The sequence below is a fragment of the Anas platyrhynchos genome, chromosome Z (genome assembly GCF_047663525.1).
Source record: "Anas platyrhynchos isolate ZD024472 breed Pekin duck chromosome Z, IASCAAS_PekinDuck_T2T, whole genome shotgun sequence".
Lineage (NCBI taxonomy): Eukaryota > Metazoa > Chordata > Aves > Anseriformes > Anatidae > Anas > Anas platyrhynchos.
The window spans coordinates 84,720,531-84,743,255 of record NC_092621.1 but is presented as its reverse complement, the minus strand read 5'-3'; the positions used below and the strand labels follow the sequence as shown (position 1 = coordinate 84,743,255).

The following is a 22,725-nucleotide window of genomic DNA, read 5'->3' as shown; positions in this document are numbered from 1 at the left end:
AATAACAAGCGTTGGGTAGGGACAGCCACCATTGCCAACACAAGTAAAAAATGCTTCTTCTCTGAGAGGCTCTATACTTATCCAGCAATTTACACCGATGATGTTTTTGGATTATACACTGCTTGCATATCAGTTATATCATCCTCAATGGCCAGTGGCATAAATTGCCTGCCAGAAGCAACTTGCCTGGTTAAGCAAATGAAACAAGGGGTTAAACATGGAATAAACATTAATGCAATGATTACAGAGAAAAGATAAACGCATTTGATCCAGGGCCACAATGGGAGCTGAAAACCTGCTGAGAAAACCCCTTCCACCTAAGATTGATATTAATGTTCTTTCTGAATGAAGTTATCAGTTATCCCAAATAATTTTGCTTTTTTTTTTTTTTTTAACCTCTTTAGTTGTTGTTGTTTTTTTTTTTTCTTTTTCTTTTTTCTTTTTTCTTTTTACAACAGCAGGAGGTTTCTCAGTTTGTTTATTTATTTATTTATTTATTTTATATATAGCTGCCATGAAGGCCTGTTGCTAAGCAGGAAACAAAATCAATATAGAAAGCATGCCACACCAGCTCACCTTTGAATTGCAGTACACTTTTCACTTTTCTCTTTTCATTTATCAGCTTTTTTTCAGTTAATTTCTGATATGACTTTGTGACTGGTATTTTGTATTTCAACATATTTCTAGACTGTAATGCATAAAATATCATGCTATTTGAATAAAAGGTGCTATTGTGGTGAAAATACTAAAACAGCATCCAATATTAAGTGACCACTTCTGAATGAAATAAGATGAATTTAATGTAGAGATTCCTTTCACTATCTGCCAGCACATGTACGCGTCTTTCTCTTCCACTCAAATCACAACAATGAAACCTTATTTTTTTGAGATCTGCTAACATCCAGATGGCATCGCTGACTCCTCTTTGGCACCAAGGCAAGCCACGTGAACTTCCCAGCACAGAGAAGTGCCTGCTCCCAGGCAGCCCCAAGGTGCAGCTGGCTTATGGAAGGGGAGTGGAGTGTATGGTCTCTCTTGCCACTGTCTCTCAGCTTTTTAAATGTATTTCCATTCACCCATTAAGTGGGGATGTGCTGTTTCCCCATTTACAAGTACACAGCAATGACCTGGGCAGACTTTAGCCCTCTCAGATGATGCTCAGGAGTGGGAACCAAAGGGGCATGTTCACACTGTGCTCAGAAAGCCTGTTGAGAATGGGTGCTACAACTACTCGTGGTTAGGGATGGGATGATCAGATGGCACTGAACAGCAACATGTGTGCTTGCATGGGTCATATTTACACACAGAACTCTGCACCACTCTCTATATTGTAGACCCTATCTTAAATGACCTGGCAAAATTAATAGTAGAATGGCTAATGGACTAGCATGGCCAGTGGCATGACCAGAGGACTCAAAGGCATCCTGGCGCCTGGGATGGTGCCTTTGTGGCTGTGGTGGTTGCCTTCAGCAGTACCAAGAAGAAGGTACCCATAATGGAGCAATCTTCCTATCTGGTGTGCACATCCAGGCTCTGAACTGCGGGGTACTCATGCTGTTGTGCTTGCATGTCCTGGTTGTGTTAAGGTCTGGAATAGGCCATCCAAACAGAAACAGGCCCACTCTTCCCACTCCATAGTGTGGACAACTATTCTGCTAAGCCTCCTCTGTGGCGCTCCCTGCCAAATCTCCACAAAACTCTGCAGCTTTACTTCTTAAAGCTGGAAACTCCTCTTGACAAAAAAGGAAAATTCAAAAATATTCCATTCTACTCAGCATCCTGAATACCCAGGATAGAAATAAGTATCTCGTGATTGAGCAGATATAGCACAGCTTTTGCAGGATTAAAAGGATGATTAATTCATACACATTATACTTAAAAGTTATTTTGGAGAAAGCTTGAGCAATATATGCCTGGAAATTCCCAATTAGATTCAAGAGCATGCTGGAGTGAGTAAGCACACACCCAGTGAAACAGATGTTTGTTTGCACTGTCGCAGTGCGTGTGTCACCTACCCAACTGACTTCAGAGACGTGAGGGGGTGGGTACAAGATGCTGCTGAATTCAAAGTGACCATATCATTTGTTTTACTATTGCACTTCTCAGGATGAACAGTTCTTGTATAAAATTTCAAAACAAAATTCAGGTGAGAGAGAGAAGACAACCTTTAAGACATCTCTCAGAGACAAAGATTCTGGTCTGACACCTTTCTCTGAGCTAAAAAGAAAAAGCATCTGATTATCCCCAACAGCAGGCTATAGTGTTAGAGACATTCAGGCAACTGAGCAGGGTGTCAGCCACCTGGAATTTTCTAATGAGCTCTGTGGGACACTCTGCACTGCTGCTTTAGCAGCTTGGAGGTGTCTCTGCTGAAATTCCCCAGCCTTGTTGTCCTCCTGCTGCTTACTTCCCCTTCTAGCTTTTGGGGCACCTGTGCAGCTCATTTGTGCTCCCTCTCCTCCCCTCTCCTCCCCTCCCCTCCCCTCCAGTGGGGATAAGAAGTCTCCAGTGTTGTACAGGTTAAAATATATATATATATATAAATAAATAAGAATTCAGAATTCAGTTGGAATTGAGATTCCAACCTCATTCACGAAACCAGTTTGTCACCAACTAGATTTCAAAAAAAATTTTTGAAAAAAAAAAGAAAGGCAAAACAACCCCGGATATAAATAATGCTAAGAAAATATACACATGTTCTGATTTTACAGATGCAAAGAAAATCATGAGAAGAAATTCCAACTATTTTAAGAAAGTACTGTGACACTCTCACATGATTTCCTTAGGGAGAATGATAAGTTGAAAGATCTAGCGTTAATATGCAGCATGATACATCAGCTTACTCTTTACAATAAAGATCCACAATTGCTATTCACTCTTAAGAACAGGGAGAGACAAGGAGATCTTGTCAAAGACAAGGAGACTTGCCAAAGACCATGTAGCAAGATGGACAATGTGTAGGCATCTCAAAATTCGGGTCTTGCTTCTATTCAGACAATGACTTAAAATGAAAATTAAGAGTGTTTTGCATTCCTCTTATCCATTTTAAGTCAGCTTTCAAGCACTGAAATAGCTTACTTAAATAGTTTTTACTGTTTCCTCTTAAAGCAAGCTATCTCTGCCCTCCAACAGGAGGACAAGGTGGATGAGATATAAACTGATAAGGACAGTCACCATTGTTGAGAGCTTTTAAATCTCGTTCTCCACAGTGCACTTTACCAATACTGAACAAAAGTGAACATACGTCTGTGAAGTAGCAGCAGTAAATTCCATTTGGGGTTTGGAAAAAAAAAAAAAAAAAAAAAAAAAAAAAAAAAAAAAGATTGGTACCTGCTAAAAGTGCTAAGGAGCAATTTTGTTTGCAGAAAGGCATGGACATGTCATTAGCATAAATTCCACCACTCCATTGCATTTACCCTGGGATTCACTTCTGACTGAGGTAAATAAGTGGCAGAGACCTTGCAAACCTTGCTGCTGCGGTTTTAGGCTCTGTGGTTTGCTATCTATCTGCCCCAGTCTCCCCGTCACAGAGCCGGCACCAGGGAATGTGTATTGCTCCAGGGTCAGGCTGAATGTCTTGGATTAAATGTCCAGTAAAATTGTGTCTCAGTGAAATGCTGGACTTTGCATGCACATACAAAGATCCCTGTAAATTTCTGCTGCTGATTATGCCGTCAAAGCCATGGAGAAGAGGCATGATAACGTGTTCTAAATCTGTTAGTATATCTTGCTGCTACAGCTCTTTGCAAAGGGAGAGCGAGTCAGAGATCTTGCTTTTGAGATGACCATGATAACCTAGGTCACTAAGCTCCTTCTTCCTTGTGTCACAATAAACAGATGCACAGAAGAACCACAGAAAATAGTTTTGATCCTATTTAAGTACATGTCCATTGTAACGTGTAGGATCCTTTAAAAGTCTTCTTTAAGCTTTAATGAAGACAAGAGAAAAAATGTTTTACAGAGGTTGAGTCTCATCTCTGTCTTTGATCATGTAGGCTTCATTTCATGGAAAAAGATGAATGTGGTTTTGATTTGCTCTTCTAAACGTATATGTGCCCTAAACAAAGTAAAATGGTAATCTAAAACCAGGGAAATTTGCAGTTGTGTCACTTTGATAGCAGTCACGCTCCTTTATTTCTCAGGTGGCCTCAGGAGCAGCTGCTTGTATGGGTCTGTGCCCCAGAGGAGAGAACAGAACCTGAGCCAGACCTCTACCCCCCACAGCTTCTGGGGGACATGGCTGGCTCCAGGTGCATCAGGGAGGTGGGCAGGTTTTGAGGGGGATGTGTGGTCCTTTGCCTCGCTGAGCTGTGCTTGTTTCTCCTTTCTGGGCTATGCTGCAGGGGCTGCCGTGGAGTTATTTGTTACTCATGACCAGCATCGGTGTTGTGGCGCTAGGACAATTCCAGGTTAGAGGTCTCCTGCAGTTCCTTCTTGAGGCAGTTGCATAATTGCCAGCCTGTTTTTTATCTGCTGCACTCCTCTAACAAAAGGAGGTGCTTGATCCCACTGCTTGTTTTTCATTTTAAACTCTCCATTGTGCTCTCTCTGAGCTGTTCTATTTCTTCTTTTTCTCTTTCCTTTGATCTGAAATGGATGAGAATCAAGATTGCACTCTGGTTCTTTCTGAGAGGACTCAACACTTCTATATTTATAAGAGCTTGAAAACAACACAGAAGCAGGAAAGAAGATAAAAAAAAAAAAAAAAAAAGTGAAGAAGCAGAACCCCTTAAGGCAAGATTTTTATGTCAAAACACTTGTTGGCTGCTTGTTTTGAGGCTTTCAATTTAAACAATATATGAAAGGCAGTGGCCTGAATCTTTCCAGTTGAAGTTTTAGGGAGATCAAGGAAAGTGCCATGGCTGCTGCTGAACTGTGTGCTCATCATGTACTGCTTTGAATTTATTTTCAGAGTTGGAAACCTCTTCTCTTCTATGATACTTAGCATTGTTGCACCAGGAAGGCTGTCAGAAGGAATTTAGCTTATATGCTCCTTTTTTCTGTGACCTTAACTTCTACAGCTCTTAGCTCCATTTGATATTTCCAGCAAAACCTTCTTATCCAGATCGTCTTTTTTATTTTTATTTTTTTTTTTTGCATTGACACCACTCATACAATTTCAGAAAAATGGTAATTAGTGCTGCTTGTAAGTAACTTTTAGGGAAATGTCAGCTGCTCTGCACTCAGCATACACTGAAGCACTAGTCTTCAGATGTTTGGAATTTCATCTCCAGATTCCTGCGGGTGAACAGGTCACTTCAAAGCTCTATTATGAATGAAGGTGGCATTAGAAAATTACAGATGCTAGCTAATTCAGACTGTGTTAGGTGTGGAAAAATAAAATTGCTACTGAAGAGAACAAGAAAGGTGAAGTGAGATTTCTGATTTAAAAAAAAAAAAAAAAGTGTAAGTGAAGCATATCTCCTAATGATATTTTGGAAATAATTTATTATTTAAATATATATTTAATATATTTCCAGGTGAGGCAGCCTGGGTCTGGGCCTCACCCCCCACCACAGTAAAGAATTTCTTCTTTCTAGCTCACCTAATCTTCAACTTAGAGACATAGATATAGTGCAAGACAGTGTCAAATGCCTTCCAAAACTCCAGGTGGATGACAGCTGCTCTTCCCTATCCACCAGTGCTGTAACCCCATTTTAGGGTTGTTTTATCCACCAGGTTTATCAGGCATGATCTGCCAAAAACATCACCTGTGTTAATTGCTGGATAAATACACAGGATCTCAGAGAAGAAGCATTTTTTATTCGTGTTTGCAATGGTGGCTGTCCCTACGCGATGCTTGTTAATATGCCCTGTATGTACAGTTTTGCTTTATTTGACCAACATCGTTTTTTGTTTGTTTGCTTTTTACCTCTTTAGTGTTTTTTTTGTTTTGTTTTGTTTTGTTTTGATCTCACAGCCCTCGCTGCTTATCTTGGGGCGCCGTCAGAGCCTGGCCAAGCCTGGCTCGTGCCTGGACTCTGGCTGAGCGTTTGTGCGAGGCTTGGAGTGCCGAGCAAGGATCTCTTGGGAGATTTGTTGGAGCTGTGCTGTGGGGCCGTTGGCAGCTGCTCTCGGTGCCCGTCCCCGCAGCCAGTGCCTGCGTTTCCCCGGCCCTGCCTGGCTCAGGCACCAGGGCCCTGTGAGGTGCACTCGCAGCAGCGCAGGTGAGCTGTGTGGGGACACGTGCCCCGGGGCTGGGAGAAGCTGAAGGAGAGCTGCCCACTCTGCAGGATGGGCAGCACCTCTAGCAGGGCTCCTGCGGGTGGTGAAATAAAGAACAATAAAACAGGTTGAATATAGCACAGAAAAAGTCTCGGTGTGACTCAAACCAGAGCAGGCACAGCCCCGTGCATGCTGCTGCCTTCCCTCCCTTATCCTGCTGGCTCCCACTGTCCCTTTGGTCACGGGTGATCAATGTGCTTTGAAATGCCATTGCTTTATCATAGCAGAACCTCAGCTCAAAGCGTGTTCCAAAACACTTTTCCAGCTGCGAGTGATGTTCTAGTAACTCAAACTTCAGTACCTTTCCAGTTGCATTTCATTCATTTGATACAAATCTGTATTTGACCTGTTAGGCAGGTAGCCTTTGAAAGCATCCTGAAGCAGTCCGTGTGGCTTCATGTCACTCGGCACTATGGTCAGATAGCACAGGCATCTGAAGGCTGCCCTGAGGAGGAGCAGAGGGCAGGCACAAGCCTCGCCTGTCCGCAGTCTGGTGCTGCTTTGGCTAAGGTGGCCAAACCAACACATGGGCATTTTGATTTCATTTTAAGAATGCTTAGATTTAGATTTATTCTTCACTGACCTAATCCAAGCCTGAGTTAAGTGTTTTAAGTGGAAACGAGAAAGGCCAGAGAGGAATTTGCCCTGTTTGAACAAACCAGCCTGATTCCTCACAAGTTTTCTGGAGAGCCAGGTGCCTCTCCTGTTAATTGACTTGGGGCACTGGCGTGGCCTCCACAGGGCAGTCAGGTGCCACAAGAAGCAGGGCTGCCATCAGGTTCTGGGTGGGTGGGACACTCAGCCATATGGTGAGAAGAAAGTGGTGAGAGTGTCTTTGCTCCTACATCCCTGGTGTTCACCTGCCCCATGTTAATGACAAACAGGCACGAGCAGGTAGGTGATGGGCACTGCCCTCCCTCTCTGGAATAGGCTGGCCATCTAACAGCAGCTCTTAATTGCCACCGAAACATTCTAGGAAGTGTGTCTAAAAGATGACTTTCTTCTTTTCCCTTTGTTGGGTACTGATTTTGGCAAGAAGAACTTGTAAGATAGTTTCTCATAGTTCGTTTCACACAATAGTTCTTCACACGTAGGTCTTTTCTCACGAAAGAAAACTTTTTTGAATTTTAAACCTAAAATCATTGTTTATTGTCACTTATTGATACTTAACTCAAATGTCATATATGAAATAGCTTACAAATTACATTACCAAAATAAATAAATAAATAAATAAATAAATAAGAGAAGAAACTGATAGGCTTTTTCTCTAGGTAGCTTCTAAATCCTGAATGTGCTTTAATCAGCTTACCTACGTATTTGTTCTCTTATCTCATGCTTTCATGCTCTGTTCTTTCCTGTCTCTTCCCTTTTACAACGCATTTGAAACGGAACATGAAGAACCCTGTATAACAGACATTTTAAATTAATTAATCAATGTAGTTAGTCTTCCAACAAGACTCTACAGAATTGGCCCCTTTAAATTAAACGTGCAGTGAGAATAATAATTTAGAGTTCTCAGCAATGTTTTTATCAACACTGAATATTATTTATACTGTTACTAAAACATGTCAACAACGTGTGAATGTGTTGGCCTTCACTTAGGGATTTATTGCAGAGCTTGCAAGTGAGGACAACTAAGCCCCTTACTGGAAGTAAAACATTGTTAAAGGTATAATCCCCCAAATAGTAGAATTTAAAAATGAAGGGATTTATATCCATTTAGGTTAAATTAATAAAACATTTCCCTAAAATATTTCCCTATTTTTGGTCACCTCTGTTATCTGGATTACTAACAGGGTATGAACTTGCAACTTCTTCTTTCTATTGCCAGAAGAATAATTTGGGGGTTTTCTTTGTCTGTTCCAAATATTCATATTATTGCTATTTTTCTGGGCTTTTCTGTGTCTCCTACAGGTCTGCCTGTGCATTTTCCAGGCTTTTTGCTTGGATTAGTTAGAGACATAGAGTAAACAAAATTAGCCAGGTTTCTACAAATGGACGGTTGTTCACCAACTGCTTCCTGCTTGCAGAAGTGCACGCAGCGGGTAATGCGTGGTGTCATTAGTCCCCTGTTTAACTGCACGTATGGCTGGGAGGGCATGTTTGCATTTCATTTGAACAGATATGATTAGCTGTTCTCAGTGTTCGTCTGCAGTAAAACTGAAAATGTGTCATGCGCTATTACCCAAGCAAATGTAATGCCCCCAAAATAAACATGCCCCACTAGTTTGCAGGCAGTAATTGAAGGAAAAACAGGTGTTTCCCATATTCTTTGCCATTGCCTACACATATGGCTTCTTTTATGTTATCCTTCAATTACTTCGTAGCATTGGCTCCTGCAGAAAAAGAAATAGTTACCGAAAAAGAGTTTGGTCAAGAGTATTCTTTGGTCTAGAGCCAAATTGACTGTGAGTGGCACAGCCCTCTTTAGTATTTAAATAATTAAGCTATGCCAGCTACTACATCCTCTTTAGCCATCAGACTGTGTTTCCAGCAATTGTCATTTTCAAATGTCGTCCTCTGACTTAGCAAGTTAAAACTAAATATAACACAAAATGCCACTAAATGTTATTAACCTCCTCAAGTTGGATCCTTCAAATATTCAATAGAATAATATGGACACCTGCATGACAGATTGTTTTTACACTTTTCAGCCTGAAGATTTATTTTGCAGAACTGTTCAGCTCCCGATAGCTGTCCGAGGTCTAGTGATCTTGCATTAACAACAGGCAGGATTTTGTAATGAGATGGAGGTAGAAATACCGGCAGCCACTTTCCATGGAACACATTTTACAAGCGATTGTTCTTCTAGGTTAATGCACTTGAATGAGAGAAGGAGGTAGAAGGCATTGTTCCTAATGGATGATATCACAGAGCAGTTCCTCAGCTGTCAGGGTGAAAGTCAGAGGAATTCTGCAAATTTGGCAGCAAGCCTGGCCCTGGAGCTGCTCAATGGCAGCCTGAAAAGCCACCTTTAGATGATGAAAGCTTGTAATACATGGAGCAGTCAAAACACTTTAACTCAAATTGGGATGATCTTTGATCCTTGTGCATTAACCTCTTCCCTCCAAACAAGTGTCTCTGCATTTTCATCACAATTTCCTACTACCAATATTTTAACCTAGTTAAGTTTACATGTCGAAAGAAAATTTATACAAGTAGCCAAAATCTCCCAGAATACTAGAATGGCTGAGGCTGCCAATGCCCTCTGGGTCTATCTGGTCCCACCCCTGGCTCATGTTCAACTTGGTGTCCACCAGGAACCCAGGTCATTTTCTGCCAGGCTGCTCTCCAGCTGGGTGGCTCCCAGCATGTCATAGTTCTTAGCTTCATCCTACAAAATCAAATGGGTCAGCTTTGTGAAGTGACATCAGAAATGACTTTGCTTTCTGGCTTTATCATGTAACTGATTCAAAATCAAAAGGGATTGCATAATACAATTCTTCATCAAAAATATTCTTTTGAAATATTAATATTATAGAATGATGCAATTCCCCTGAAGCTTCATGGTAATTATTTCTTTTTTTTTTTCTGCAGAAAAAAACAGAAAACTAAAGGTGTTCTACCCACTTTTAGTTTTCATTATGGTCTGTTCCTTTTTATCTTTGCTATTCAATTCAATATCTTTGTCTCACCAAGAAAGACAACTGCCCCTCTTCTACAAGGGGCACAAAAATGGAGGCTACATCTTAATGTCTTTAAAGTTTCCTGGAGTGCTTTTGTTTCATTGACAGCTTTATCATTTCATGAGTTTCAGAGCTTCATGCCTGTGCTTTCTACCTCGTAATAAATATATTTATTTGGATACTAGTTGCCATTCAGAGATGGTGATTGAGCTTTCCAACCTTACCCCATGGGGCAGAATCTGCCTGTCTGCATGGTTCTGACTGATCTCTCATGCTGAAAAGTTGATGGAGTGGATTTGTTGCCAGTGTGAAAATAATAAAGCCAAGCAGTGCCGTCTGGAACAGAGAGACCAAATCCCACACCTGCCCATCCCCTGCTCCTCCTCCCCTGCCCCTGCTCCTCCAGTTTCCAGCACTAGCCCGTTCTCCACAGCATGTGCTGCAGCAAATGCAAATGGGCGTCCTGAATTATGCCACGACAGTTAAGCAACAAGTTGGGCTCAAAAACATAGTCCTGAAGCTTGAATATGAACTACCAGTTTTAAATATTTCAGCCCTACTAAAGAGCAAGGGAATAGGATGTTGTGTGTAAGCGTTTGGCTTTTCAAAACCAGTCTGTCTCCCTTCTTTTTGTGCACATATATTTGAAGGATCAGAAATCTGAGTACAAAAAATACAGCTATAAATTAAAACCTATACAAGCATCTTGACAAGGAGGAAGAAAACAAACAAACAAACAGCTAAGTTCCTAGGCACAAGAGAGTTGAAATAGTGTCTGTGGCTATAACGAGGCTAAATTTTCATGTGGGCTGTATGAGGACACTTTCAATAACACCTTCTCCAAACATCCTAGAGGAAGCTATAAAACCTCAATAATACCTCTTCAAAATATCCCTGTGAGGTAAGTGTGCTGAAGGGAAGGAATCTAGAACATAAACAGATGAAGATTTGTATTTATAATTGCTGAAGCAATTCAAGACTTCAGAACACTTGTCCTTGGGTCCTGATTTTGAGTTAATTTTCACTGCTGTCATATAATAAAAAAAAATAAAAAATAGAATAACTGCTGATTTACACTCATGTTATATGAAAATCAGGACTGGGACTGGGGGGATTTATTGCTTGTACTTCAACTATTAGATACAACTCTTTATGAGCTAGCCCAATACAGACATTATATCTTTGCTCAGGTGAACATTTTGCACTTGGGCCATAACAAGACACTTCCAGTTGGGAAATTTAATGATTCCCACTCAAATATCACACACTAAAAACAAACCCAAACATTTCATTACCAATGTTTCTCCACAAGAAGAATATAAATCCATCTCAGAACCTATTTCCCCTAGTTAGGAGCAAGTCTGTGTTGAATACCATGCTAAACTGAAGTTATACAATAGAAATCATCTTTTTATAGTTGGTCTTGTGTTTGTTTCCAACCTTATACTTAGGCAAAATACCATTAGGTGCACTAAATAAATCTTTCACTGATAAACAACAAATGTGAAGTGCTTATGGACCATGAAACAATTATCATTGACTCCACCTGATGCTGCTGAGCAAGCTGTTCTTTTCCATTGTGCTATTATTAGACAGGAATGCAGTGGGTTGGACAGCATCCTTCATTAATGGATAGGATAACCAAGTCTGTATAGCACATAGATCATTTTCTATCAGAGCTCAGGACCTTGTACACAGGCCATCTAACTTATGTCCTGAACAAAATGTTATCCCCATAAATAAACACGTTGGAATAAACTAAGACTTTAGAAAAGAGAATGGAGATCTGCAAGACAGTCTTAGGGATGTAGATGTTCTACGCACCCCTTAAGACTTGGGAATATAAACTATCACTATACATATAGATGTCTTTTGTTTCATTTCTGCATGGAGATGTTTCTACAGAGTTACTCAATACTGAATGTAAAATGTAAGCCAAAGTACAATATCCATGACATGAATTGAGAGGTAAAAAGCCCTTTGTGTTCTGAGCAGAACAGTACTGATAAAACCAGCAGAGGAAAAATCTGTATCTGGACCCAGAAACTGCTTGCCAAAACAGCCGCATTGAAAGGAAGCCTCAGAAACACAGTGCTAAAAATGGAACAGAGGGATCTTTAAGGCATCTGTCCAGGAAAGTGAAGAAAATACATTTTTGGCAGTAAACACTGAGGAAATCATGCATCGAATACAATAAATTAAATTGAACAGAAAACACATCCTAGCCCTTGGCTTGACTTTGACAAACCCTGGAGTGTCCTCACCAAGTGAGCGTTGGTGAGTGTCAGGATAGTATTGTAGTTTCATTTAATTGATAAGCTAGGTTGTATACTGATATTTATCAAAATATTACAGGTGCTTCTGGTATACCTAAGACATTCATCCTCCCCACCTCCCCTGATCCATTCAAACTCTTGTTCTTTTGAGTCCCTGTAAATGTAATGCCCAATACTCGAGCTGCAATGGTAACAACCCCCTGATCCCTATGGGAACACAGGAGTCCTCACGATGCTCTGAGATCTGTACCTGTCCTGGTACAACGATTTCCAAGGCTGAGCTTTCATCTATTTCCTCAAATGCTGGCTTTCTACAATTTCCATATTTTCCACTCCTCGTTGTTTTGCATTTATGTTTTCCATCATCTTCCTATTTTAAAAGCGAATGAAGAGTAGGCAGGCATATTGGCCACACTATAATAAAGAGAGAGCACAATGCTGACATTTTAAATGTCCAGTTTAAAAGCTGGAATAAGGAAGCATTTAAATTGAGTTAAATATAAACTGAAACTGCTAAAAGGTTCAGTTTCACAGGTAGAAGCAAGAATGTCCAGGGAATACTAGGAAATCTTTAGAGAACTTTTCTGACGTGAGGAGAGAAAAGGCAAAGAGAAGGCAGTAGGAAAGCTAAATAAAACAGAAGGACCTGGGCAGTCACCCATGGAAAATGAAATTACAGAATTAAATGAGTATTTAGCAAAGCCTGTAATTTGCTGAGAAACTGCAACACGAAGACCTCCGGGTGCAACAAAAACTTTGGTTAATCATTATTTTCGAGCAACAGCGTTTTGGGGTGAGGGCACCTGCTACATCAGGGCAGCGGGCGGCAGCGCCCGGCTGGAGGTGTCGGGCGATGGTGCGGGTAACTCCGGTTCGGCTAATTAGTGCATTGCAAGAAGAAAAAGGACGAGAAACGTTTTACCCTCCCAATTTACACCGGCGCCGCGGCTCCTCCCAGCGACACCCGAGGGCCTGGCGGAGGGGTGTCGCCGACGGGGGGGACGGACGGCGCGACCTCCGCTCCCACCGCACCGGGGGCGAGCCGCGGGGGCGAGCCGCGGGCACGGGGCGCGGGCACGACGCCGGCAGCGGCCCCGCGCCCCTCGCCTCCCTCCGCGGGAGGGGGCGGGAGCCTCGACGGAGCCGCCCGCCCCCCTCCCTCCTTCTCTCCCTCCCCTACCCCGGGGGAAGCACCCTCCCGGCCCGGGGGCCAGGTAGACTTTGACGTCAGGATGTCTGTCGTCGTTTTGACGTGCAAAACGCTCATTTCCATTCCGGAGACCGAGGGGTCTGGGCGGCCGCGCGGAGACGGGCAGCCGCGCAGCACCGAGCCCTGCCGAGCCGAGCCGAGCCGTGCTGATCCGTGCCAAGCCTTGCCGAGCCGTGCCAAGCCCTCCGCGCTCGCTTAGCAACGCCGGCCCGCTGCGGCCATGGACGGGCTCCGCTGGTGCGGGCGCTGCGCGGCCCTGGCGCTGCTGGCCGCCTGCTGCTTGCCCCGCGGCGGCGGTGCCGGGCGGCAATTCCTCAACGAGTGGGCGGCCGAGGTGCCCGCGGGCCCCGACGCCGCCAGGGACATCGCCGAGGAGCTGGGCTACGACCTCGTGGGGCAGGTACGGGCGGAGGAGCGGGCGCGGGGCGCACAGCCCATGCGCACGCATCCCTTTGCATGCACACGCGCCCCTTTACCCCATACATACCCCTGTACCCCTTTACCCCCTACACACACTCGCACCCCTTTATCCCATGCACACCCCTTAATCCCATACACACCCCTATTCCCCTTAATCCCATACGCACCCCTATACCTCTTAACCCCATACGCACCCCTTTACCCCATATACACACACCTACACCCTTTTACCCCATACGCACCCCCATACCCCTTTAACCCCATACACACGCCCCCTTTACCCCATTTCAGGGAGCTGCCCCGCCGAAGACCCCCGCCCCACGCACTGAGCGGGGCTGCGGGCGGCTCCCCCCGCCCCAGCCCAGCACGGGGGGCTCCGGGCGCGGGGCTCCTTGTTCCAACCCCCCCCCCACCGTCGCTTGTATTTTTGTATTTTTTTTTTGGGATGCCGTGACGTCAGCGTTGTCAGGGATGAGTAACCGCGTAGAGGTGGCGGCTCCATCCCGGCACCGGGCGGGGGTCCGCAGGCAGCCTCCGTTCCCACCGCGGCGTCCTGGGGCCGGGGGCGCCGGCGACCCCCTCCCAACCTCCCCTCTTCACTCAGTCCTCGCCCACTCTTCACCCACTAGTGGCCCCTCGCCGGGAGACCCCCGGTCCGGGTTCCCCAGTGCCGACCCCGAGGCACAAAGCCCCCGGGCACAGCAAAGGGGCCAAAATCGGGGAATGCGGCCAAATGCATAACCTGACCTCCCGCTGGGACGTGTCTCTGCCAGGGCACTTCTGGTTGCTCCGGTCGCTACTACAGGAGTAGCGCTACTTTGCTGAGTACTGTCGTAGTAATGAGTGCGACTTGATGAGGTTCAATGAAATTATTCCCCCCAGCCCTTTTAGCAGCACGCAGGCTGTGACAAGCACTTCTTACTTGAAGAGTGTTCCTGTTCGGATTAACATATTTAAACATAGTTTCCTGCTCTTCTTTTTCAAGCAGAAAGCATTCTGTCGGGTTGTGACTGTGGATATTTGTTTGCGGTAGGGAGATACCTCTCCATGCTTACAGCACACCTCTGTCTTATAGATTGGATCACTCAAAAATCACTACCTATTCAGACATAAAAGCCATCCCAGACGGTCTCGAAGAAGTGCCATTCATATCACTAAAAGACTTTCTGATGATGAGCGGGTGAGTGTTATTTTTTTATTTTATTTTTTTTATGCCCTCTGTTTATTCTGACTGTTCATTGATTGCCAGCCTCCTAACGAGGTCACAGGCAGACTTTGCTTGTTTTGCAAGTCTAATGTATTCAGCTATCCATACTTGTGTTGAGTAATACTTTATAATTCCATCATTAACAGGCAGACTCTGACCCTCTCTTACCCTATTTCTTGCAAGAGCTTTCCAAATTAAGATTTAAAATATGCAGCATTGCAGAGGTTTGGAATTTCAGATGCTGATGTGTTGCTGGTGAAAACATGAATGACGAAAAACAGAGCTCGATTCAAAGCAAAAATCCATAGATCCAATATGTTTAATCAGGCCATGTGTATGTGATGGCCATGGAAATTAGGTTCTATTTAAAGTGATTCAATCTTACACACAAAAAAAAAAAAAAAAAAAAAAAAGACTGAGGTTTTGCTAGATTTATTTTTTCTATGGCAAGAGAAGACCCCAGCTTAAGGGATTCATCACATGACCTAGAATTACAGTCTTTTGGTATGTTGGGGTCCCCCAGAAATCAGGGATGGGCAGTGTTCAGAGCCATGGATTATACAGTCTAAGGCACAATCCTGTAGCGAGGCAGACTCTGCATTTATTTGACTTTACTTAAGAGAGAAGCATCCCTATTTGTAAACATGCTGAGGAAATGTGGTGGGTGGCAAATTTAAGGAACAGAGTGGAATGCTGTCAGCCCCTCTTAAAAACAGCATCTGACACACATCAGAATGATGACATTTGAATTTCAAATCAGCATTATTGCAGCAGCAGTCCAAAACGTCAAGTAACTTCATTGTGAAAACCAACGTTTTGTCATGTAAGGATGAATCACTTGAGAAGAAGTAATTGGTTATCTGAGTGAAGTTTTTGGATGCAAACGTCAGTTAGGAGGAAACATTCTATGAAGAATTAAAGGAGGGGGTGAGACAGCGTATTTGTTTTGCATGTTCTGTTTCAAAGCTGTTCATTCCCGTCTGTCTCCTTGCAAGCATCAGATTAGTGGTTCAAGTCTTCTGGGTGAAACCTTTCTAAACTGGGGTTGCTCAAAGCCACAGCTTTAGTGTAAAAACCACCACAAATAAAGGTTTAATGCTATAATTTATGCCCATACCTATGTTCTGATGCTGTCATAGTACAGCGTTCAGGAGCAGAGATCTGGCTGCAGTTCCTCGCTTTTCTCTCCCTTCTTCTCTGGGGACAGCGACTGGACCTGAGGGAATGGCATGGAGCTGGGACAGGGGAGGGTCAGGCTGGGGGTTAGGGAAAGGTTCTGCACCCAGGCTGCCCAGGGCTGTGGTCATGGCATCGAGCCTGTTGGAGTTTAGGAAGAGTTTGGACAACACTTTCAGGCACATGGTCTGGTTTTTGGGTGGTCCTGTGTAGACCCAGGAGTTGGACTCTGATCCTTGTAGGTCCCTTCCAACCTGCGATATTCTGTGATTCTTTTTTAGTACTTAATACCTCAAATGTCTGTTACACAGGAAAACACGACCATGTTTAACATACCAGATTCTTGTGTCGTGAGCAGAGTGGAAGTCATTGCATTACGTGCATTACCACTAAACATTGCTGCATATTCATGTACTTAGACCCCCAAACCAGTTTCAAAGTGCTGCAGGTGATTTGCTAAATCTGCTCCAATTTCCCTTTTGTTTACCCTCTCGTATGCAAATTAACTATGTGAATTAACGAGGTGTAATTATGTCATTAGGTAAGTATACAAACAAGAGGCAATCATGTAAGGCTGTGTGGTTATGCATGGACCTTTACTCCAACGAGCTAATTCTATTAAGCAACAAGCTATTTAAAAGGGTTTAAATTCATTCCTATTAAAAAAAAAAAAAAAAAAAAGAAAGAGAAGAGAATCCTTGGTTTATGTATTGCCTTGATGAATTTTACAATACTTTAGCCATGAAAGCTGGGGCAAAACTTGGCTCTACTCCGAATATTTATCTCCTTCCTGTGGCTGTCCAAGTGTTAGTAGTAAAATGGGTAACGCCTGTGAACGCTTTGAAAGGATACAAATATTTGGCTCCACAACATCTTCCAGTATTTGCACTTGCTTCTGAGCCCACTTTCTTGCAAGGGACCTGAATCAAAATCATTTTCAGTGCTCTATAGATCTGGCATAGGGCCGTTAGCTTTTACTGTAGATGGATAGCGTGAACCTTACCCAGCTGCTGAGTGACAAACATTTGGCTTGTTTGTCTGACATATGTGCTTGGTAGTTTCAGCTCATTTCCCTCAGAGCAGTTGTCCGCATCAGAAAACAACAAGCGTGGAAACTGTCAATTCTTAATTACCATTGGGTGATGCAGAGGCCAAGCTTTGCTGTGGGCAGGGAATAGAATCATGGTAATTGCTCTAACCTGTGCAGAAGTATATATGGCCTTGGATATCAGTAGTGCAGTTTAAAATACTTGTACTTCATGGGTATATTCATCTCCCGAGACTAATTGTGCTTTGTAGGGGCTTCAGTACTAAATAGGTAGCAAAGTGAGCAGCATTAGCTTTCAGTATATGTGCTTGCTGTAGCTTCCATCTTTCAGGGTTAATGTTCTTGCAGTGAATATTAATTAAGTTCTCCTTAGAAAAGATGTATTTTAATCAAATTAGTGCATTTATTCATTATAATAATTTCTAGCTCAGTCTTATGATTATTTCATATATAGTGATATATGCAAGGACCATAAGGTCATCAAACGACAGTAGGGAAAAGTACTAAAGTCTGTTCAGATGCATAAAGCAAAAGGTTTAAATACCAGGCATTCTTAAATGGATTCTTAAAATGTCCTCAAAGCAGGACCGTGGCAACCTTCTGAAGCTAAGCTTTTTAGCCTAGATTGTTTGGAAATTGGAATCAAAAGCAGCACCTTGGTCTGGGTCAGAATGACTGCCCAGGTGCCTGCAGTACCATTTTTTTCCAATTTCCAAAAGGAGCACACAGCACAGATGGGTGTCGCACAGCAGAGTCAGGACTGGATTTAAAGTGGATTTAAGAAAGCATTCCAAGGACCAAGGGTGGGAAGTATTGTTAAAACATAATCCTCTGACTTAGGGAATGCTGTGTTTATGCACAAATGCCAGGCAATTCAGTGTACAGATGCATTAGCAAAACACACTGAAGCATTTTGGCTCTCAGTAGCCTCAAGTGGAATTATGCCAGTGAGGAATTTAGTCCAATATTCCTGGTTTACTAACAGATCACACTCAAAACACTAGTGGGAAGGAGACTTGAAGGTCCAGCTGGGCTATGAGTAACATCATCATTATGACTGCTAGTCAGAGATAAAGCCAGAGATAGTCTTTCTTCTTTTCTTGTAACTCCAAGTATAAATCAATAGGCATTAAAATTAATGTATGAAAAAGAAGCAAAGTGTAGTTTTGTTTGTTTCAGTAAACATAACTACTTCAATAACCTTCTAGCCATACTACACATTTGATATAGAAGTCTGCATTGTGTGGCATTCACAGGATTTCCACTGGTAACTTGTACTTTACATGAATTAATTGTATGGCATAGTGATTTCACTGAGTCCTCTTTCCTAAAATACACTGTAGTACAGAATAAATAATCCTCCTCTCTGCATCAAATGTTGCTCGTCTAGCCCTAAGCATGAAAGTCTAGCTGGGTGAGGAAAACCCTTGTCCTCTAGGCTAATAGAGTCTCAATGTATACTGGCTTACATATCACATTTTTACAAATAATTGTAGGTGTCATGGGCAGAGCAGCAATACGAGAAAAAGCGAACTAAGCGTGCTACCATGAGAGAATCAGCAGAGAATCTTTTCAACGATCCTATGTGGAATCAGCAGTGGTATCTGGTAAGAATTTGTCTCATTGTGGGACCAGTGATGATGAATTTCGCTTGCAGTATCACAGCGATTGCACTGGAGGGAAAAAATGAGGAGTCCCTCTCATTAACATAGGTTATAAAAATCTCTGTGCATAATATTTCCAGGCAACCGTCTGTCTTTTGTGATGTGTTGTTCATGCAGAAATTCCAAAAGCCTATCTAGGCTGCCACTCTGGCTGGGGGGTGATAGTAGAACATGGTACAATAGATAATACCTACCTGTATTATAACTTTAAAATATTTGCTGTCACCATGTAAGAATTCCTTTAACATGTCTGAAGCTGGCTGTTTCTTCATTAAAATTGCATTCTCAAGAAGAACACAAAATCATATGCACATATGTAGGCAGTCACCTTTGGCATCTTGGTCTAGGGTGCAAGTAGAAGAGATTCTTTACAGCTCAGATGTTGAAAACCTCAAGGAAAAGAAGTTTTCCTGGCCTCTCTATTTTTTGTCTGAATATGACACGTCAGAAATGCAGTTCATCACCTATGTTTCATCTGTATTTCCACCATGCATCTGGGTTTACCTTCAGCCTAGCTGTCATGGATTTCCATCAGAAGAGGAGTGGGATTAAAAATGGTATAACAAGAAAAATGGTCAAGTATAAACGCGATCCCAGTGGCTAGAGATACTTCCTTTTCTTCAGTTCAGCTTAGAGAAAACAGACCAAATTGTAGGCTGTTTGTACAGTGCTTTTGCTTCTCTTTTATCTAGAAAAAGTAAATTGCAAAACACATAGCATAAAATATTTCTACAAAAATTCCTGCAGATTATTTATCAATATAAAAATAGTTATCTTTGAGAAATTAACATTGCTTTGAAGCTGTGTGTGTTTGCTTGTTTGCCTGCTTTCAGTAGAAAGCACAAAATATGTAAGGTCTTTGCTTTGGACAAATACATAAACACAGTTCAAAAAAAAGGTTTGTTTTTTTTTTTTCTTTGTGTGTGTGTGGAAAGCAATGCCATGTTCTCCAGCAGATACTGTTCCTCTTTCCCCCCTCCTGTGATTTCTCACTCCTTTTGCCTCCAGTTTACACACATGAGAAACAGAAAACATGATGCTTACTCTTGTTTCCAGTGCACATTGATTATATATATATATATATGTTAATTAAATATGTGTTAAATAGTTTCTTTCAAAATGTTATCCTTGCCTTGTAGTAAATAACCTGTTATCTGATTTAATATCAACAGTTTTTAACTTTTGTTCAGTGTGCCTTCACAAATCACAAAAAAAAGAAAAAGTAATGGATTCTAGAAAATAAAAGTGGAAACCTCAAAACCTTCCTGATCTGCAGCTGTCAGAAAAGAAAGCAAAAAGTGAAATAAATGTTATTCCTATAACATACTTCTCTATCTAATCCTCATATGCTGTCTGACATTCTTTTGGAAACAAATAAATAAAAAACCTGTGATCACCAAATGTAATTATGCACTGAGAAACACAAACAACATGCTGGGGTTTTTATGGAGTAGTAAGCAAGGATTCTAAAATAGATGTATGTGCTGCATATTTAATACTAGAGAGGAAAATGACCCACTTAGAAGTTACTTTTCAAAGAACTTGCTGTGGAAGAGAAGGCTATAAATGACTCATACTTCCAGTTGATTTACCACAGGAAAAGTAATGAGGGTAGCAAACAGAAAGTTGTGATTCAGCACAGTTGTTCCTAGCCAAACAACTACCGTAATTGTTTTAGCCATTAATTATTCTGTTATGGCTAAGTTGAACGTCAAAGGAGAATACAAGTTTGGAGAAAACACAGCTTACTGTACTGTGGGCTACTTACCATCTTGGCTCCTCAAAAGGTGATAATTACAGACATTAATAGGTCTGGTTATTAACTCAACTTTGCAAGGTTCATTGGTATGTTCCTACCCCTCTTGCATTTATTTCTGTTGCCTAGCTCTAATAAATCAAAGATGGTCCTTATTCAGAGGTGGTTTTCTGGAAGCTTCAAGTGATGGGGGAAATCTTTCAGTGCTACAACTATTTGAACAAATTCATTTTTGTTATATGTTTGTAAAGTTTGAGAGAAATATACTAATTCAGGCTGGGATGATTTAGAGTGTTTCTAAAATGTGAATTTGGATCTGTGTGGTATAAATGGATACAAAATACTGACACATTTCTAATCCTTTCTGTCCCTCAGCAAGATACAAGGATAACTCCATCCCTTCCCAAACTGGATCTCCATGTTATTCCTGTATGGCAAAAAGGGATTACAGGCAAGGGTGTTGTCATCACAGTATTAGATGATGGCCTGGAGTGGAATCACACTGACATCTACACTAACTATGTAAGTTTGTGCATTAGATTGCTGTGGAATAAATTAATCAATTGTAAATTTCATATACAGATATAATGTCAGTTCCATAAGGCAGCTCCTACATTGCAGAGACTGAAATATTTGCCTCAGACCTAATTTGGAACCTGGTCTATGTCACAGGAAGTTGAATGTTACTTAGCAAAGGTAACTTTTTTTTTTTAAATCTCAGTGGATTTAGTACCACAGCATGTTTGTATACCATGGTTTAATGCTGAATTATTAACACTCCGTGAAAAATTTATGGAATTGTTAATACCTGTCAAATTCTATGCACTTGATTACTGTCAACATGAGGCACACTAAATCAATAAATACAGACTCTAGAACCCATTTTGTTGCACATTTTAAAATGCATTTCCTAGTTGTCCCAATTATTTTTGTTCTTTTAAATGTAGGACCCAAAGGCAAGTTATGACTTTAATGACAACGATCACGATCCCTTTCCTAGATATGACCCAACAAATGAAAACAAGTGAGTAGCCTCTCAATTATGTGAAGAAAGTAAAATTGTACTCTATTACTTTGTGTGTTACAACATGGAAATGAGGAAATATCCATATCCCCTATGTTAATTATGCATGAAAGGAAAAATTTGTGTCACAAAACCACAGAAAGGTTGAGGTTGGAAGGGACCTCAGGTGCTCTTCTGGCCCAAACCCCTGCTCAAGCAGGGCCTCCCAGAGCAGGGTGCACAGGACCATGTCCAGAGGGCTTTTGAATATCTCAAAGGAGGAGACTCCACAGCCCCTCTGGGCAGCCTGCACCAGTGTTCAGGTAAGCCTCCCAGTAAAAGAAGTGTTTCCTGATGTTCAGGCAGAATCTCTTGTGTTTTCATTGGCAGAAACACACAGACACTGGATATTAGGGAAATTAAATTTTGATGTCTTGAGTTTCTTCATATCTTAGTATGTGTACACATTTCTGTAAACTGAATGGAACAGTCTGTTCATGTCACCATATGCATTTGTAGAACAATACCTACCTAAGCAAATTTTAAGTTCTCTGCTTTGCCCTGGGAATTTTAAAAGAATGCATCTTTTGTGAAGGGCTTTGAAACAGGCTGTTTTTTAGAGAAACCTACCAACCTACCAAAAACAAAGCAAAACAAAAAGCAAGCAAAAAACATCCCTTTAGACCAACTTTTGTATTTAAGGACACTGTATTCTGGTTTTGGCAGTACCTTCTAGACCAATACAATATTTTGGACAAATGTGTTCTAGCTCAGTACAGATAAGTACAGGTGAAGCAATGCTTCTCACCTCTTCCTCTGATATGGCTGTGACACTGGAGGAGGTTACATTCCTTTTCTGGAAAACTTTTCTGTCTCTTCTGAGGTAGAAGGTGTCTGGAAACATTATATAGACCAGATTTGGCCCGGACATCTTCAAAGTAGAAACACAGGAAGTTTCAACAGGCTTGAACACAGACAACCAGCCAGTTTGCTTAGTGGACTTATGTGTCGTGGACAGATTGGGGAATTTTCCCCAATGCCCTCCCTAGAGCTGCCAGTCGGGTACTCAGGGGAACATCGGGATGGATCTGTCACACCTGGCAGTATTCATGTA

General features: G+C 42.1%; 1 protein-coding gene across 1 annotated transcript in view; it reads left to right on the top strand.

Annotated features, from left to right (window-relative positions):
* The first annotated feature begins 13,348 nt into the window (after window positions 1-13,348).
* PCSK1 (proprotein convertase subtilisin/kexin type 1) overlaps window positions 13,349-22,725 on the top strand; it is a 30,127-nt gene continuing 20,750 nt past the window's right edge. Inside the window, exons 1-5 of the mRNA XM_027446812.3 lie at window positions 13,349-13,737; window positions 14,833-14,937; window positions 18,685-18,795; window positions 20,984-21,130; window positions 21,556-21,632. Coding sequence (XP_027302613.2) covers window positions 13,558-13,737; window positions 14,833-14,937; window positions 18,685-18,795; window positions 20,984-21,130; window positions 21,556-21,632 — 620 coding nt within the window. The 5' untranslated portion in view covers window positions 13,349-13,557. The remainder of the gene's footprint in view (window positions 13,738-14,832; window positions 14,938-18,684; window positions 18,796-20,983; window positions 21,131-21,555; window positions 21,633-22,725) is intronic.